This window comes from Saccostrea echinata, unplaced genomic scaffold, assembly GCF_033153115.1.
Source record: "Saccostrea echinata isolate AGI-Se365-2 ecotype Australia unplaced genomic scaffold, CSIRO_AGI_Sech_v1 ptg000014l, whole genome shotgun sequence".
Taxonomy (NCBI): Eukaryota; Metazoa; Mollusca; class Bivalvia; order Ostreida; family Ostreidae; genus Saccostrea; species Saccostrea echinata.
The window spans coordinates 4,937,098-4,957,560 of NW_026889763.1; the positions used below are offsets into that span (position 1 = coordinate 4,937,098).

The following is a 20,463-nucleotide window of genomic DNA, read 5'->3' on the forward strand; positions in this document are numbered from 1 at the left end:
AGATTAACTAATGGATGTTTATTTTCAATGCATACTAAGTCTCTCTACCTTTAGAACTTTTATAAAATAACTTGCAGACGTTTGATTTATTCATGGTTAAAAAATATCACAGTGAAGGATAGATGTTGAATATTCTTTTGCTTAAATGCAAAGATGTTAGCTCATTTGTAACACGTTTTTATATATATATATATATATATATATAAAACATTTCTTAATTATCAAAATTATTCACCAATTGATGTTAAAATTTTTATGTGTTAAATTGTAGCTTTTTTATTCAAAATCACTAGATATATTTTTGTATCCCTGAACAGGCCCGTTGGAAGAAATTTAGAAATTTTCAGTTTAGGGTGGACACTGTCGAGGAAAAATTCCTTATAGAGCATAAAAATGTTATCGGAAGTTAATATTTACATGATTTAGGGGACACAAGTATAAAATTAATAGCTATATATGTATAAATCGGCAATATTGTTGGGGGCACGGTCCCCAACATACCCCCCCCCCCCTTTCGGTTCTTAAGTCCATGAAAAAAGAAATGACAAGTAATATAGTGTATATAGAATAAATTCATGTCCAAGTTTTATTTTAAGTTGATGCCACTGAATTGAACTTTTTTTGTTTCTTAGCAAAAGAATTCATTTCATTACTCAGAGTCATGTTGTTAACACTGGGTTTAGCTTTTCCTTAATTCTTCGCGTAAAAATAAAGAAGAGGGTACGGTTTTGGCTTAATTGTGCCCTAAAAATTTAATGTTTTCAAAAAGTTTTGAAATTGACATAAACATGAGTTGAGTATATGAGCGTTATAATTCATGAAAGAATATGGCATGAAGGAGGACCATTCTGCAAAGATGGCGTCATTAATTTCGTATTTTTCTAGGTTTTAAGCAGAAAAGGGCTCAAAATGACTCATTTCAGTGGGTATTTTCCTTGAGAAAATAGTGTCCACAGCCGTCGCCCACTTTGATATTCTGATATGTTGAGTAAAAATTCTTTGACAAATCATATTTCTCAAAATCTTTGTGGGCGATGCATGTGGTCTATATTATCTGAAAGAAAATTTCACTGAAAATTGATGTCTTCTGCAACTTTTTAAGAAAATACGGGAAAATGCACAAGTTTATGACGTCATAATTAGCACTAGGAAGTCAAATGAGAAAAACGATTTGTTTGATCATAGTGCATGGAGTTTCAACATTTCAGAAAGCATGAATTTTAATTTCTTTCATCACTTTCATATTTTAGAAAAATACAGGGATAGATTTGTATTGAAACTGCACATTGTTCTTTGCTCAAGTCAGACAAGCTTTTTAGGAAAGCTAATACTTGTACACCTTCTCTCTTTTTTTCCCGCGAAAAACTGAGGAGACCCAGTCAAGTCATTCCGATAATATTTCACTACAAATTTTATCCATTTGATTTATCCAAAAAATTGTTGTATGTTTATAAATCTTATTCAATATCATATTCTTACGGTTTAATGTATAATTAGAAATAATGAAAATCTTTTGGGAAGAATTTTATAGTTTTTTAATCTTCTGTGCAGAGAAGGTAAAATTGTCCTGTTACTAGTAAAAACAACATGGCGTCCGTATGGATCGAGAAATTGAAAACAGCACAGAAAACGTGCATGATACAAGATGGTAAAGAATAAATATAGATTTTAAAAGTCTTGCTACTAAGCTAAATAAAATTGGTTCAAGCTGAATGTCTTATTTACACTGTCATGTGACTATATAGATTCCTCTGTATCTTTTTGTTAGACATTTTATTCGCCATGTTAATCTGTTAGGGAAAAACATTTTAACTGAAGAGCTCAGTTTACTCGTGCCATGTCTTGTCTTTCTCATGTATCTCTCGGCTCTCAGGCAACATATCGGAATAGAGAGCAGAACCTCAACTGGTTTGACAAGAAACTTCATATTTAAACAGGTCCAGTCGGAAGACTATTTCTACCTACATGTATGTAGCTGTTAATAGCTACCTAGGTATTTAAACATACTTGTAGTAGCTACTTCTACATACTTCAACCTGTCTTTGAAAATTGAAATAATTAATAATTAAGGTGCATCCTTAAAACAGGTCAAAATGTATTGTTTATCATGTGCAATTGCAGAGCAAAATTCGGGATATTAATTTGAAAACTTTACGAGGGTGGAAAATGGAGAGCAGATGCAAGAAAAATCGCCCCAAAAATCTTTTATATAAAAATACATGAATGTAAATATAAAAATTAGTACAAATTACAGATTTGTAAGACATTTGATGCTTCTTATCATGTAGCTTTGATCTTTATCTCCTGGAAAATGAAACTGGGTGTAGTTATTGAAGCAAAAGAGCTAATTAAGAAAGTAATCTTTTTGGCCAAAATTTTCATCATATTCATCGACAGTGTGACTGTATTAAGAAATCTGGTATTCACCATATTGTGCCATTCCCCCTTTTGGCCACAAAATGCAAGTAAAGCAAAAAGTAGGTAAAAATAGCTACCTGGACTAGGTTAGATACCTAGGTAGCTATAACTAGTTACGTAGGTAGAAATAGTCTTTGGACTGGACCTGTTTAAGATGAAAAGTTCTGAAAACTACATTTCTTTTTTGATATTTTTAGGAAGGAGAAAAATTCATTTCGTATTTCCAGATGGAACAGAAATGGCAGAAGAATATGACTTGAAAACATCAGAACTTGTTTGTATGTACTATTACAAAATTAGATTTCCATTGGGTCTCTTAAAATCTTTTTTGTCAAATGATTGATTACTGGAAATCATTTGGTATGAAAAAATTTTCAAAGAAAATTTTCTTTGTAATAAGTGGCATAGTGGGGAAAAATGCCTTAATATATATGTGTCACAAAAGTCAAAGAGGATTAATTCATGTTTCAACTATAATGACAGTATTATAATTATTCTTTTAATTTTCATTTTAATGGATTTTTACAGAATTGTTAACTTTCAAAAAGACGCAGAGAATTATGGCATGTAAATTTATTTAACTTATTATATACATGTAATTGTAACTTTGTTGTAGCTAGAAAATGGAGAAGAAAAGCAACACTAGGGGTAAAAGAGTCAAAATGGGAATTTGAAGTCGGAGAGCAGCTGGTTCCAAGAAATTTAGACTCTGAGGGCTTGTTGGAGAGTGCTGCCAATGTAAGTAATTAACAATGTGATAAACAGCAATGGTCTTTCAGCACTAATGCTCTCATGCACATATGTTTAAACAGTCTAATGCTCTTGAGAAATAGTAATATAATAGTCTCTCTCTCTCTCTCTCTCTCTCTCTCTCTCTCTCTCTCTCTCTCATGTACATGTTTACATAATTTAATTGATTTATGAAATAAAGGAAAATTAAGCTGATCAATTTTGCTACAACTTAATTAACTTTAACTGCTCAATCTTTATAGAATCTTGTTCTCATAGTTTATACAATTCTTTTTATAGTGACTTCAATTGCATCAAAATAATATTTGGATGATATTATATTCTTTTTTAGTTTAATAATTCCTTATTTAGCAGTATTGCTTCTGCTGGTGAAACTTAAATTTTTTCTAAAAAAAAGTTATAATTTCCTTTGTGTTACAAACATGTACAATAAAACTTGCTTAGTATGAACATGGATATAGCGAATTTACCGATATAGCGAAGGGTCCCAGGCAAAATTCTTTGTAAAATTTTACGGTTATAATGAACTCTGATATAAGGAATTTACGGATTTAGCGAACTGATTTTGAGTCCCGTAGTGTGAAAACAATAATGAAATTTACATCTTTTAAAACGAATTATTAAAGATCTCAAAATTTCATATATTGAACTGACTTTATTTTAAGTAAGTATTTGTATATAGAATTCGATTTATAATAAAACCTTAGTTATTCAAGGTATGTTTTTTAATAATTGCTTCCCTTAGATATACGGCAGTAATACATCAAGGAACACATGTATTTTGCGAATTTGCTATATATAGTTATACGAATTCGCTATACAGATATAATGAATTACGGATATAATTGATATGAATTAAATTCACAGGTCCCCAAGACTTCGCTATAACAGAGTTTTATTGTACATGTACTTCCAAATAAACCTATATATACACTAACTGTCTCAGATTTGACTCAATTTTGAAATGAATACATGAAAAAGAAACTTTTACCTTCATTTTGACCCTTTTGATTTTTAGATATTTAATATTTTTTCTTTTGTAGCCAATTTTTGCCAGAAAAGACACAGCTTCATCGTTTCAGTGGAGAATTAGAAACTTACCATACCCAATAGAGACGTACAATGTAACTGTTGATCCTGAGAATCGGACAATCACTGTTAGAACCACAAATAAAAAGTAAGTGCTTACTTTCAAACGATGAAAAGACAATATAAAAATTATAGTAAACAAGAAATGTATGACGTCCTGTATGATTAAGACACTTTGTAAGAAAGATATTATTTATTACCCACAAAACCTGCATTTTGTGTTGAAACTTGTATATGATGGAAATTTAAATACAGTGCATTATAATCATCTCATGTTTCGTTGTGCCACTTTTTTTTTAATACACATACATGTCATGTATGTGTAATTAAAAAAAAGTGGCACAACGAATGATGTATAACTATTGGACACAAATAATTATATTGCAAATTTTAAGACTCATAAAAATTGAATTGTAAACAGCTGCAGAAGCAGTAAATGAAAATTATTGTCGATTGAAAACTTTATTGTATAAAAGAGAGAATTTATCACTGTAGAATATATTTGCAGATATTTTAAGAAGTTTCCTATACCAGATATGGACAGAGCACAACTACCTCTGGAACAGAAAGCATTGAGTATAGCGCACGCCAATAATACTCTTATAATTACAGTAAGTTTCTATGAGTATGGCACACGCCAATAAACTCTTATCATTACAGTAAGTTTCTCTGGAACAGAAAGCGATGAGTATAGCACATGCCAATAATACTCTTATAATTACAGTAAGTTTCTATGAGTATAGCACGGTGTGTTCCTGGTTTGCACACATTCGATAATTAGGTATAGAACAATAGGTGTGAAATATGTTGTGATAGCAATTTTAGTCTGATCCCCGTCTGGGATTTACCTGGAATTACCTGTATTTTACCAATGCTTTATAATATATATTTCAAAGAATAAATTTTGAAAATTTATTTGTCCAACCCAAATGAAGATGAAGTTGATAATTTAGAGAAATATCCTTACATGTGTACCGCAGTTCCACCTGTTTTTTTTTATTTCATAAAGATAAAATGAATTAGTAAATGAATTCAATCTTGATTAATAAACAGAGAGAGAGAGAAAGATCATATGAATATAATTATAGTTTTAACTAGTAATTTTTGATATTTTGATATTTTTAATGTTTTGATGTAGTTTTTTCTTTTGAAATTACAGAAATAAATCAAAATGTCAAATGCAAAATTAATTCATTTTTCTTCCTATTCTTTCCATAGAATCTCTTTCTCCAAATTCAAAACTATGATATACATGTAGACTTTAGCAATTTTAAAAGTTATTATCTTACCTGGACAATTCCTATTTAATTTGCACACAATTTTCTCAATACCTGAAATTCAAATGTGTGCAAAATGAGAACAAACTGTATAGCACATGCCAATTATACTCTTATAATTACAGTAAGTTTCTCTGGAAAAGAAAGCGTCGAGTATGTTTCTATTGTATTTATGTAAGTATAGGTTAACAGTGTTTTCCCTAAGAACCGGCTACCAGCCAAATTGACTGCTTCAATTGATAAAAATGACACTTAGAAATCAAAAATTTAAATTAAAAATGATTGTTGTAAGGTCATAAATCTCAGCCCCTAGTCTGTTACAATTGATCTCTTACCCCTTACTTTGAAATAAAGGGAAAACACTGGGTTAAATAATTACAGAATTCTGTTCAGTTGTTTAGAGTAATAGTCGCACGTATTATTTTAATATTTACTAGGCGAAATCATAAGAGTTTAAGCTGTGATAGAGCTTTTATGTATCTGCAAATCTGTAGCTCACTGGTATGAATAATTGGGATGGTTGTCCATCTAATTATTTTTTTTTTGACCAATGAGCTACAGATTCAAAATTATGATATAGTTTTGCTAATTATTATAAAAGAGCAAATTCTAGAAATTCTTAATAATTTATGCAAGGAGGACTCATCATATACACATTGACGATAAATTTGAAAATTTCTGTTTCACAAAATAATTCAAATAGTCCTGTGATAATGTGCCAAAGGAAATATTGCAGTGAATTTTAAACCACTATACAGCATTTAAAAGTACCTGATGTGGTTCATACGTACATTTAGATAATATTCATCATTCATTTAAAAATATGGAACATTTGTCAATTTTCACAAGCTGAAATATTCAAATTTGAAACACATATTAAACAGACATGAACATACATTATGTTTATCTATTGTGTAAAGTACTTTATGTAAATTGAAGTGAAAGAAATTGGATTATGGAGAGGTTTGTGTTTGGGGGGTGTAATTACCCCCATGAACGAGGAATTCCCAGTAAGTGCGAGTGTATATTAACATATTTATGCATTACACTGCAATGTCCTTTTTGTAGTACAAGAAGCCTAAGGAAATTCTACAGATGGAAAAAGAGATCCAAGAAGAATTCAAGAAGTTAAAGGCTGCAAAAGATGGTGATGTAGACTGCACACCTAGTTGATCAAATTATTCCTAGGCCAAAGGTCAACTTCCGAGTCATGTGATCTCAGAAAATCTGTGATGCTAAGCAACTGCTGATGACAGAAATAATTTTTTAAAAAACTGAGACGAGTACGTTTCGGATAATTGACTTGTGTTAGATTGACAATCTCTTATCTATCACAATCAATAGAATTGCAGGCAAAGCTTACTCAATAAAAAAGATGGAATATATATAGATATCTTTTTCTTGGTCATGGTCTATTTGAGCAACAGAAAATCTAATTCTGTATATCTTTTATGTAGAACTGTAAGTTTAATAAAATTTGAACAAATTCATCTATGAAGACAAGTTTTACTGTAGATGTCTTCAGTACTTCTGAGAGGAAAGAAATAAATGAAATGTTAAATGTCCGAAGACCGAAGGTCCTGTGTGTTATACTTGCAAGTAACATTATCTGTGGTGTTAGTGAAACAAGCACAAGACAATGTCTTTTGATTTTACTGATCCAGATATAAAATGGTATCTGATCATTGATCATAATACATAGCAGTGTCTTGTGTGCAAGTTATTTTGATTTTAGAAAATGTCAGGTGTGTTGAAATCTTGTAAAATATGAGAATAAAATGAGTGGAATATTCCCAGAAATGATGATGTGATTCAGGTATAGTGATTCTAGTACAAGTCAGTGTAAGGGGAAGGGGGTGGCCTGGAGTCCCCTTTTGTGACCCAAATTTTAGTAAGGATGAATAAATCAATATTTTGTTGTTAGGTATTGCTTTTACATGCATTTAATATAGTTAGAGTAACACACAAAACTGTTCCAAAAAGACCTAAAACCTATAAGCTAATTAAGTTTCCAAGAGCTTTGCCCTCCACCCCACCAAGGCTTCACCCTGGACCTACTAGGGACCTTAATATGGCCCCATCTGTCCCCCTTAAAAGATCCTGGATCTGCCACTGTTAGTGATCCTGGTGTGAGGCGGTGTCTGTTGTTTATGAGTGATATAAGGCAGTGTCTGTTGTTTGTGAGTGATATAAGGCAGTGTCTGTTGTTCATGATTGAAATAAAGGCAGTGTCTGTTAATTATGAGTGATATAAGGCAATGTCTGTTGTTTATGAGTGATATAAGGCAGTGTCTGTTGTTCATGAGTGATATAAGGCAGTGTCTGTTGTTCAAGAGTATATATGGCAGTGACCATTGTATTTCTGGTCCTAGTGGAAAGCAAGATGATCCTGATACATGTCCATCTGTAATAAGAGAGAAGAAAATGACCAAAACGGGATTCGAACTCCAGCCCCCCTAAATTTGTCAGGTGCTCTACCAAATGAGCTATCTGACCACCAGCAATTGAACACATTTGACCGCCACATTCCTCCTGAAAAGTCTTCAGACACCAGCCCAGGCTCTTCCCTGGCAGGTCTTTCACCTACCAATTCCAGGGCATGGTAAGGATCCAAATGTAACCAGAGAGGAAAAAAATGTGACAACCAGACTGGGATTTGAACTCCGACCCCCCTAAATCTCCAGTCAGGTGCTCTACCAACTGAGCTATCAGGCCATCGGCGATTGAACCCGTCTGACGGCCACACACCTAATATCTCATGTGTTGATAGTTCAGAAAAACCAATGTCTGTTGTACCATAGTGATTATAAATCAATGCTTAGTTTAGTTTGTTAGCCATTCTAATATTAATCAAGTGTGTTGGTAATTCTGATGAGTAATGTTTCAGTGATTATGAGTTCATATGAGGCAGTAATTAGTGTTTTAGTTAACCCATTTGTGGCCCCCACCTAAGCCCAGCAGGCTGATTTCATAAAAATATGGGAATGTCTGAATTTATATGACCTTGTACTTCTTTGAGAAAAATGGTTCTGTGCAGACACTACCATATCTGTAGCACAATATCATGTTTAGTCAAATTGTCATATTCAAGCCATAATCAATAAGGAGGCTCAAATGGAGAACAAATTTTAAGATCAATAATTGATAATAGATATCTCTGACTATTGGCGTTGATGGATAAAATACTAATGTTTGTATTTATGACAACCTCTTACAAAATTAAAATCTTTATTGTTTTTACATATATTAGAGTCTTTCAATAGACATGTGTGTATATAAAACAAAATATAAAAAAGACATGAACAAAGGAATTACTCAGATACAGCAGATAAAATATTTTCGTTATATGTCTACAGAAAATACATCAGTTTGAACCATTCTTATGTTTAATGTGTGAAAAGTCTGTAAGATATTCCAGCGACAGGAATGAGTAGACAACCGTGTTCGTGAGGCTTGGTATCACGTCAATCACAGCCTCATTATGAATAAATCCGTACATCAGCTGGACAGGGCGTGCCACCATGATCCCGACACCCATATAGAACAGGACTATCTGTACAGCGTAGTTCATTTTATGACAGCGACTACAGAATGTGTTGGAATTGGCACAGGATTTTAGAATGTTAATGTTCCAAAATGAGATTCCTGAAAAAAAAAACACAAAACATATTAAAACATTCATGTATATCCAAAATATTTGATTTTTTGAAGATGGTAATTAGAAGGAAAACGATCCCCTGCTCTCTATATGGATGATTTTAAACAAAATCGGAAATAAAAAATAAAGAAATTCAAGCAAATTTAGTTTACAGTTCTGAACAAAATTTTAGATAAATGGTAGCTGAAGATGAAAACTTTTGAAAAAGAGACATTTATTTATTAACTTAAAGGTTACTGACTTTCTAACAAGAGAGATAACTCTCACACAATAAACTGTCAACTTAAATTAATGATTAATTATTACATACCTTTTGGAAGATCATTCATATTAAAATTAGGGATGAAGAACCTTAAAAGTAATGCCTTTATTGCTAGGTCATTCCATCTTAAATGTAACCAGAAATGTGAAAATGAGTGTATACCTGTGTCATTGGTAGAGTTTATTGTAGCAATCCAGAAGTACAATGATGCAAGTGGGAGATAAAACACAACATACTCCATCACAGTGTATAAACAATTTCTAACCACGTCATTCCTACATACGGTAAAATAAACTTGTACATCAGTTGTCAAATTCATGGATGCTATCTGTTCCCGAGATTTTGCAGGATTTTGCCATATAAGAAGAGAAACAGATAATAGTGAATGTAAAATCACAACCCTTTTGATGAGTTTTTTATAAGGTATTAAAGTTCCAGTTGAGATGACATATTTTGTAATGATGGTAAAAAATATTGCATTGGCAATTAACGTTGGTACATAAAAGTCCCGACATCCATCGTCCTTAGGTCGAAGACTTTCAATCTGCATTAAACGCTTAAAATATCCTAGGACAGAGGCGCAGTACAATTCATGTACCAGACCAGTTGTGACTATGACTACGGTTATCACCGTGTGTTTACAATTGTCTAGCATCAGAAATAACAACACCAGGAACCCTGCTGAGAGTGTCCCGAACAACACCAAGGACTGCAGAATCTCCACCACAAAGAACGTCAACTCCATCTTTGATGATTTGTCCTCCTATTCATTCCATTTGTTGTTTTTTCTGAAGTTGTCTGCTTTTCTGCTAGAAATAGAAGAACAATGCTTGAAAAGTCACTGGAGTAAGAAATTCAGGATATTTTCATTAAGTTTATGGACTTTTGTGGTGGCTAACAAACAAGATGACTTAGTAAGTCTAGTAGCCTTCAGATCATAGAAAATGTTGTATGCATTGAGACTAAAGTTTGTGAAATTTATCCAACTTTTTCAGGGCTAAAACTTTATGATGCCAATGGTAAAAGCATGCATCTCCATTTACAGTTCAGTCACATTCAAGTTTTAGCCTACACATAGTCCATACTACCAATGAAATTGTATTAATTAGACACAGGCCTTATATATAACTTACGTCACTATCATATTTTAAAACTGTAAATGTGTACATAAATTATTGCATGTGATCATGAATAAGTACATTTAGAGGAAAGCTTTTATGTACATTTGTTTTTATCCAATGATAAGCTCATGTACTTGAATTAGTGGACAAATTTGGACTGTCTCAGGAGAGGTCCGGGTCCTTGGTTCACAAATAATAGACCGTTTCATAATAATTGGGGTAATAACAGGTCCAGTACAATCAGTACATTTAGCTACGTAGCTAAAATTACCTACCGTAGCTTTATTTACCTATCTCAGGTAGCTTTATTTAGCTATTTCAAGGCAATTTTTCACAACTTTGCCTTTTATTTTAAAAAGACAAAAAATCGCAAATAAATGACTACTAATATTTATACTAGGGATTATTTAAAAACCAATCCAAAGCAGAAATAGTTTTAACATTGCTGCGTTTGAACACTTTTAAGGAAAAGATGTATTTCCATTGTTTGAGTAACTGTACACCACCTTGTGTGCGATGAGGCGTGGATAAGTATGATTGCTTCTCCTTGTGCTCATGTTAACCAGAACTGGTTTTCTTTGTTATTAATCATTCAAGAAGTAACTGTTTGGTCACAAATTAACTGTTGTATATAGCCTCAAAACTTCTAGAACTTTGATTGATATTGCGCAGAAAAAGACACATCTCCAAGAGTGATTTTTTCATGAATTGTTTTCCGATGAGTGCAATTTTCTGCACTTTCTGGGGAAAATGCTAATTTAAGAAATAAATTTAATTTAGTACCTAAATAAAGCTACTTCAGGTAGGTAAATAAAGCTATGTAGGTAATTCAAGCTACGTAGCTAAATCTAGTGATTGTAGCAGACCTGTTAAAAACATAAGACCCTCTATCTGTCTATATAGAGGGGTAGGATTATTTGCTGGTAAAAATTCTGGTGTCTGTGATGTAGAAATCTAAGGGCTTATTTTCAAATCCCATCAATTTGTTAAAAATATCATTACAATATATACAAATTTAGGCACAATACATATTTGCAGCAAATACCTGACAGAATATTATTTCATTTTTTTCATGAATTAGTAGAGGCTACGTTCTACTTTTATTTTCAGGGATCGGTTTCCCGGTAACTTTCAGATCCAAGTATTTCGGTCCGTCCTTACAATTCTTGTGTGGTAAAATACCATTATCAATATTTTGTTCATGCTTTCAACATACTCATTTGATGACAGATAAAAGACATAAAACGAGATCTTATACCATTATTCATTTATTGATTTGTAGCAACAAATTGTAATTGAAAAATTAATGAGACCAGAATTAACGAGAGACGATATTGGAGAGGCACCCCCAAAAAAGACGTGTTCTCAAATCATAAGAGAACCAGTTTTATGCACAATGGAGAAAAAAGAATCAAGTAAGCATTCACGTTTCTTTAAACTAAACTCACAAAGATGTACTTTATGTAATGGATTATGTGATTTTTGTTATTAACCAACTGAAACATTGCATTAAAATGAATATATTACACAAATCGAGATGTATGTCTCCCACTCCTCGAGGAAATTCGAAAGTGTTATGCTTCAATTGAGGTGTAAAATGTTATTTTATAGTTTGTGATACTTAAAATAGCGGAGCAGTGTAATTTAATGTAAATGTTCAGAATTTGAGAATATGTTGAAGCTGAAATTCCTCATTTGTACAAGTAAGAAGTTAAATTGAAATAAAACCACAGATTGATTGGTAAATATCTACAATACTATACCATATATACAATTATGAACTCTTTTGGTGGTGAATATGATTCACCACTGAGTCCATAATCGTTTTATTATATGGTCCGCTGGATTTTAATAAATAAGACATTGAAGGCTGCATGACGACACCATTAAATAAAACAAACTTCTGTCGTAGAAAGTTTTAAAATGTCCAGATTGTAAGTATAACTTTTGTGTAGTGCATCTTCTGTGATGAATTATTTAATAACCCATATTTGGTGATTGTTTCATTACCTATAATAATGCATTTTATCATCCTTGATATATAACATAAACATTTTGTGTTTTCAACATTAAGCTGGATTTGGTAACTCTCAGTCTGCAAAAATGTTCTTCATTTTGTGATTTCAACATTAAGCTGGATTTGGCAACACTCAGTATGCAAAAATGTTCTTCTGGTATGTTATATGTCACATATTTTGTACAGGTAGAATAAAAGACCTCCAACAGAAGCGAGTGCTAGATGATGCTGCCCGTAGGAGAAGACAGAGGAAAGCCTTAGAGGCCTTGGAACAGGACAATTTTCAGGATGACCCTCATGCTGACCTGAAAATGAGTAAAAAAGCTCCCAAATTTGAGGAGTCGATGGAATCACCAGGTAAATTTCTACCAATGCAAAAAATGATACCATTCCTGATGTTGATGAAACCTTTAAGTCACTAAATGAGAATTTAGCTCCCTCAAATTTGGGAACTAGCATTAAGCTTTGGACAATTCAAATAGTTTATCTCAGGGACAGTCAGACATATTGTTTTAATTTTTTTTTTTAACTAGTACAACACCTTAGTGAAATACAAAATATTTACATCCACTGAATATTATTTCCTTTATTTCTTATGAAAACCATTGCCATTTATCAGTCAGTAAACACCACTAACTGGCCACCTGCATAGATTTCTTAAGCAACAGCTCTTCCATCAATGATGCATACAAAGACATACACATCTATAATACATTCTACTACAGTTATTGCCGAAATCAAAGAAATGCGGTGGACATTATTCTCCAATAAATCACAAACGTCATAAAAAAACTATCAGATCAAAAACACATATCAAACCTGTACAGTTGAAATGAATATTTCACTATAGAATCTACATGTAATACTTATTAAGACCATACCCATGTGTCATCTTCCGCAGTCTAAAGAGTGTGCATTCCTAAAACAGCTGATAAATGTCGGTTTTTATAGCTAAATTGGGCTGTTCCACGGACCTTCCTACAACATTTACACTCCGTGATTTTACTGATAAAGCAATGAAATAGACAACTGATTTTGTTATTTTACATTTAATGAAATTAATCAATTTATGTTACAATCAAAATTTATTAATAATTAAAGGATATTTTTAACAAAAGCTCAAATTGTCTGCTTTCTATGCAATCAATACACAAGTAACTAACAAATCGACCCTTTGGTTTAAATGGAACAGTGTAAGTGCGACATGTAGACCGCTGTAATTCATTTCTCTATAGAGAAAACGAGCAGCCATATTTTAGAGCTGTTAGTAGAATAGAAATAAAGTCCTTGTTGTTGTGAATGATGCAGGATAACCTCCTCTGTCTTGAAATCTTGTTTGAAATATAAAAGCTTTGGCTAACGCCTCCGCTTTTATATTTCAAACAACATTTCTTGAACTCAGAGGATTATCCTGCAACATTCATGAAAAGGCAGACTTTTATTTCTTAAATATTTAATTTTACTTATTTAATTTTACATATTTAATTTTACTTATGCAGGTTATGTATTTTTTCAGCAACAGCTGCGACATTAATTCCCGTACTAACAACCAAAGAAAGCATTTTATTGTTTAGATAAATAATAATCATTTAGTGGTTGAATAAATGCATAAATTATGCATTGCAGTAGAATCAGTATTCTAGTAAAGTTCTTTGTTGAACGTGTTCGATTACTAAACTTATGCCATAATTCATCTATGTTTGTAGCACCAACAGGAAAGAAAAAGCGTAAAAGTAAAGCAGACAATTTCAAATTTCGCTACAAGAAAAGTTTTGCTGCATTACTTGAAGAGGAGGTAATTTCTAGAGAGTTCAAAGAATTTTCTTCAATTATCTGTATAGGAAATTTGTTAATACAGTGAAACTTGTCTAATTCAGATGTTGTATAAACCAAAATATTGTCTATTACCATGATTACAATGAAAACCTTTAGTGACTTTAAGTATTATTTTGAATTTTATAAATGTTGTGTTATCCATCCTTTTTCTATGGAACCAGTGGTGTCCAGATTAGACAAGTTTCACTGAATATGCAATAAATTGATTTCATTAATATAATTCATAGAAAATCAATATCTTAAGTAATTTTACCCAGATGTAGGGAATAATTTTTTATGCATTTTATTATTTCATGTGTCACTAATATTTATAGGAATATCTGATATTTGACTTTGTAATTTTCATAACCTTTTCACTACAGCACATGATGAACAAAGATCCCCCAAACTACAACACAGCTGGGGTTCCACCATCACGTTTCCCTGACAGGAAATTCTGTGCTGTTTGTGGATATCCTTTAATGTTAAATCTGTTTTTATGCTTAGAACATCTGAATCAGTACAAAGAAAATAAGGCATTTCATGAAGACTATATTCATTTCATCCATGTGAATTTCACATGAAAAGCGTAGATGAAACTTATGTGAAATAGTTTCCATGGAATTGAAGTGAAATTCATGTGAAATTCAAGAATATACAAGTACATTTCATCCATGTGAAATTTCATGTGAAAAGAATGCTTAAATGAAAAAGTTTCACAGAAAATTAAAGTGAAATTCATGAGAAACTTTAACATGGAATTCACTTGAGGCACTTTTAGTTGATGGTTGATATTATGAGGATCTTTCAGTGGGATACATACAATGCAAATATTGTCCATCTAGGTCAGTTTTTATTTGAAAGATAAAATTTTCAGGTATGACATAATTGTGTAACTATGGAAATTTTATGTTTATATCAAATTGCATTTTTTAATCTTCTAGTTTTCACTAGACATATTTGCTAACAATCATTAAAGATGTTTTATTTGACTGCTTGCTTTAAAAAATTCAAGAGGCTACGAGTTTTTCAATGATGTATGGCAGCTCTTTTTAGTAATATCATCCTGAAAATCAAGCAAACATTGTGGGTAGTGGGTACTGTACATAATATTTTCAGTTGAGGCAAGGTGCTGTTGTGTTAGGTATGGTAATATGACATACATTGAATTTTTCCTTAACAGTCTAACTTTTCCTTCTAATTACACCTGTGTGCAGTGCGGGGCAAGGTACTGTTGTGTCAGGTGTCTCGGCACACATCAGGATACAAGGTACAAAGCCATACTATATATTATTGTCTAATTCTCAACTTTTTTAAAACAAAATTTTTATCACTTTGAATTGGTTTTAATTTGAATTTAAATAAATTGAGGTCTTGATTCATACAAAACCTCTTATACTAACATGAGATTCACTAAGATGTGTATGTTTTTTTTTTATATATATATAGGTCTCTCTATCCTGATAATAAGGGTCTTTGATTATACACTTACAGTAAAGCTTGGTTATTAAGAACCCATTTATAAGGAAAACTTGGTGTTAAAGGCAGAGATTTTTTACTGGGTGGTAAATTCCAGGTGAGGGAGGGGCTTACTTTGTACAGATGTGAATGCCTTGAGGGCTAGCAGTCTACCTGTGACCGTTTGTCTCCTAATCCCTATACACAGGAAGTGATTTAATATACAGTAGAATACCGAAGAAGTCAAACTTTATCTGTGTTGGGATTTTGAGATGATTTTAAGTTAGAAATAAAAAAGTTGTAAATAAAGTTTAATCTCAATGATTTTTAGTAATTTGTAATTGTATGTGTCAAAGCATCCCCACCTATTAAAAAAATTATTATTCAAAGTATTTGTTGAGCTTTGAGAAAAAGTTATAACCAAATTTTGATATATATTATTATTATCATAAAGAATATCATAATTATTTCAAATACTAAAGGTGTGTATATATATTATCATAAAGAATATCATAATTATTTTAAATACTAAAGGTGTGTATATATATTATCATAAAGAATATCATAATTATTTTAAATACTAAAGGTGTGTATATATATTATCATAAAGAATATCATAATTATTTTAAATACTAAAGGTGTGTATATATATTATCATAAAGAATATCATAATTATTTTAAATACTAAAGGTGTGTATGTATATTATCAAGCTAAATATTCTATAGTAATACAGCTTCTCTGAATTGTTTATACCATGTGTGGTAAATATCAAAGGATCAAAAGTTAATTTGAAGGTCACCACGAGTGCCAACAAGGTGTACAGGGTATACACAGGGACTAGTAAGTAAATGTCAATCAAGTTCTAGCATCCAATGATGTACCTTAATGCACTTGATTGACAGGGATACACAGATCAGGTATTTTTGAAGGTGGTGCTTAAATTTCTGCCTTTAAGGAAACTTTATGAGTCCCTAGAAGTTACACTATGTTCCTCATACAGACATAAAGAACCTTACTCATAAGGAAGCAAAGTGAAGTCCTCATAACTAAGTTTTAATGTACATGTATTATATTATATATTTTAGGAGTCACAGGTTACCAAAATATTGTTTTAGCCACAACTTCTGTATAGGAAAACATTAGGAGCTTATACTTAATAAGAAGAAAAGTGATTGTGACTGGAGAATTAGTCAAGGTCACAGGTTTTCAAAATTGTTTAAAATTCTTGTCTTGGTCATAACTTTGAAGTTGGGGAATGTTAGAAGACTTTACCTTGCACAGAGATCTATTGTGATCAGAAGGTGTGTAACAATTCTGTACCAAGGTCATTTATACAAGGTCAAGGTCACTTCTTGTCTATACCATTATTTTGTAATGGAATAATTTCAAAGTTTGTACTTGGGTTGATTATGATCATAAGATATGTCAGGACGACCCTGAATAAAGGTCATTTAGACAAGGTCTAAAACTCATGGTTCAGAAGTGTCAAATTCTGAGGGTCTTGGAAATATAAATTCTAAGAGACAAATCTACATGTATGTATTTTAGAAGTATCAGAAAGTCATACTTGACAGAAAGATAGCTTGAGACTACAAGGTCTTTTTGTAGCTCTTTGGTTGAGAAATTTGGACATTCTGTCCGAATTTTCTTAACCAAAGAGCTACAGTTCTGTAGCTATGAGGCCTGTTTGGGGGGATAAGTCAAGATCACATGGTTCAGAAGTTAAGTGTGCCATGATTGTATGCTAGGACTCTGGAAGTTCAAACTCTCATACTTGACACAAAGGTTGCTCACAATGAGAGATGTTATAACCTCTAGTTATTAAATTTTCACAAAATTCAGACTACAGGAATTTGCAGTATCATTTTCTTGGCAAGATTTTTCAAAGCTATTTCATAGGATGCTCTTTCTGTAGGTATTAGTCATCCCATTAGATTTTAAATTTTAATTTAATTTTTTTAAATTTTAAGGTGCCTGAAGTGGACGGCTTGATGATATTATTTTCCCAATGATGACAAGGAATCTGTGCCATTTTGAAAAAAAAAATGATGGCAAAACACTGCTTTGGTATGCAGTGTGTTATGTGCCTCATGTTAAGCAATCTTTGGTGACATTGCAAAAGAACGAAACCAAATAGTGACACATGAAGTTTAGTGAACAAAGGGATATTATAAACATTTGAAGGTGTTCACACATTGAACAGAATCAGGAACTGGGTCAATCGTTTCTCATAAAATTACATTATTTCTAAATGCCCTTATATGAAAGTCAGATTATATATTGTGATTAATGTCATTGCAAGTCTTTTTGTTGGCAATTTTTATGATGGCCAAAACTGCTGTTAGCTTTCAGAGGCCGATGGGCTAAAGTGCTCACCCGAGTCACATTATCTGAAGAATGAATATGTATTGTGGCCACGCATATGTGAATTGCCAAGATTTTGTAATTTTCATGATTAATGATGTTTGCATATTAAAGTTGAAAATCAGAAATTTGAAATGATTTTCTTTTTAGGGAAATTCATATATAATATATTATATGTATTACTGTAGATTGGCAAATAATCATGATGGTTTTAATTTCACTATGTTCGCGATTCATCATTTTTCCACGAAATTAAATCCATCGTGAATGCTATCATTAGTTTTTAAAAACATTTAAATGCTTATACGAAATTTAAATTAATTTCTCACAGCTTGAAATTAAAACCATTGCGATTGGTACTTTTTGAGAAATAGTGAAATTTTAACACCAGGGAATTAAAATGACATACAGTATGCCACAAAACTTTGAAACAGTATTGCAACCATACTATAGCCCCAGGAAGTCATAAATTAATTAAGTCATATCTTACTGCATGTACATTTAAGGTGTGAATAGTGCTGATTGTAAAAATTTAGCCCAACTACTCTTTGGAAGAGCATATTTACATTTTTCATATGCATTCATTAATAAAGGAAAACATGTAAATTTTAAAATTATATGTTATTAACTTTATACATTTAAAAATGTCTGATTCCATAGAAATTGCTCAGAATAGACAACATTCCAGACTGGACAACTTATTAAAATATTGAATTTACTAATAGGGGCTTAAAGTTAACATCATAATAAGCATGATTTTGGAATATACATCCAGATTGGACAAGTTTTACTGTAGTATAAATATACACCAAATGGGATAAGACAGTAGGCTAAGTTTACTTAAGTCCTGATCTCAAAGAGTTACTTTGTATCCCTTTTGAAGCCTTACTCTGGATCATGTGGTGAAGTTGTAAACAAATATGAATGTGTAAGAGAATGTTGGTGTGTTTACATGTACACATACTTGTCCTGTTTTCGTAAGCTTTTACTTGTATATTTGTACATGTATCTTTACTGTGGCACCATTGGACAGCCTAGCTTAAGGTATCCGACCCATAATAGCCTCAGATTCAATGAATCTGAATGTATAACAGATATATATTGGCTGAATACTCAGTATATGTAGACATAATCTTCATGTTTTAGTATCAATATGTAAGAGCGGAATGTATCCTAATTTTTGACCTTGTCCTGTTCTTTAACAGTTATCCCCCTTTGCTTTTAATCAATAAAAATCAATTCTAAAAAAAATCTATCTGGTTAAAATTTAGTTTTCAATCGCTTTTCTATTTCTTATAATTAAATACATCTTTCCACCACAGCATTTTTTGATATTCTTAGTATTTAAATTTTTATTTTCAAAAATTTGCTTGTCCCCATAGACATCAATGCAATCTTCATTAATTAATTACTGCTTAGGTAATCATATTTTTGAAAATTTCTCTTGGTAAATCCTTTACTACTCTAAAATGCTTTGAATTAATATCATAGTATTTAATACAGGATGGATATTTCAGGTTAGAAAATTAGGTCCTAATATGGGTCGGATACCTTAAGGAGTCACTACTAGAGCAACTTAGAGTTAGTCTTCCTGATGAAAAGAACTTCGCTAGTGATGTTTTTTAATTTTTGGTCTCGACTTATCCTCAAGATTTGAGGATGAGGCTCCTTCATATAAATACATGTACCCCATGTAAGTCGATTCAAAACTTAGCCCAAACAAATTTTAATATTATTCTATTAGTTTCCTTGATCTTGCTAAATTGAGCTTGAGTCAATTTTTTCTATTTGTTGACAGTGAAGTATTAGCCTGTAATCTTCGTTTATTACATCCTAGTCAAAATTGTGATAAATGGACAGGCATGGCAACAATACTCGCAATCTAATTATGTTCCCCAAACGAAGTTTGGGAACATATTGTTTTTACTCTGTTTCTTATTAAGTCTTCCGTTCACAACGGAAGACTTATAGTGATTGTATTGTTTCTTTTTATTAAGTCTTCCGTTCACAACGGAAGACTTATAGTGATTGTATTGTTTCTTTTTATTATTATTATTATTATTATTATTCCTCCCAAATTTTGTGAGCGCGATTACTCAGAGATGTTTCGTTAGATTTTGATAATTTTTCACTGGATTATAGGTCGATATGTGAAGTTTATATAAAATTCCGTTTTTTGAAAAATTCACTTCCGGTCCGAAGTTACGGCCGTATTTCAAATTTTAAAATGGAA

At 31.8% G+C, this 20,463-nt stretch overlaps 2 protein-coding genes across 2 annotated transcripts; one reads left to right on the plus strand and one right to left on the minus strand.

Moving 5' to 3' along the window:
• The first annotated feature begins 1,576 nt into the window (after positions 1–1,576).
• On the plus strand, positions 1,577–18,358 carry LOC133187136 (protein DPCD-like). The gene is made up of 11 exons (XM_061322493.1): positions 1,577–1,648; positions 2,616–2,696; positions 3,035–3,156; positions 4,212–4,345; positions 4,766–4,868; positions 6,603–6,681; positions 12,779–12,949; positions 14,299–14,387; positions 14,791–14,879; positions 15,597–15,677; positions 17,837–18,358. The coding sequence occupies exons 1-11, from the start codon at positions 1,588–1,590 to the stop codon at positions 17,856–17,858; spliced, it is 1,032 nt and encodes a 343-aa protein (XP_061178477.1). The 5' UTR covers positions 1,577–1,587; the 3' UTR covers positions 17,859–18,358.
• Positions 8,769–11,636, minus strand: LOC133187135 (uncharacterized). The gene is made up of 3 exons (XM_061322492.1): positions 11,621–11,636; positions 9,617–10,263; positions 8,769–9,179 (listed from the first exon to the last, which is right to left on the minus strand). The coding sequence occupies exons 2-3, from the start codon at positions 10,197–10,199 to the stop codon at positions 8,899–8,901; spliced, it is 864 nt and encodes a 287-aa protein (XP_061178476.1). The 5' UTR covers positions 10,200–10,263; positions 11,621–11,636; the 3' UTR covers positions 8,769–8,898.
• Positions 18,359–20,463: the final 2,105 nt, after the last annotated feature.

Bases quoted from the DNA above. Each gene is read 5' to 3' on its own strand.
- LOC133187136 (XM_061322493.1), top strand. From the start codon at position 1,588: ATGGCGTCCGTATGGATCGAGAAATTGAAAACAGCACAGAAAACGTGC. The intron at 3,157-4,211 runs GTAAGTAATTAA...TTTCTTTTGTAG, and splicing joins TGTTGGAGAGTGCTGCCAAT to CCAATTTTTGCCAGAAAAGA. The intron at 14,880-15,596 runs ATATCCTTTAAT...TAACAGTCTAAC, and splicing joins AAATTCTGTGCTGTTTGTGG to TTTTCCTTCTAATTACACCT.
- LOC133187135 (XM_061322492.1), bottom strand. From the start codon at position 10,199: ATGGAGTTGACGTTCTTTGTGGTGGAGATTCTGCAGTCCTTGGTGTTG. The intron at 9,180-9,616 runs GTATACACTCAT...TTTTTTTTTCAG, and splicing joins AAACTCTACCAATGACACAG to GAATCTCATTTTGGAACATT.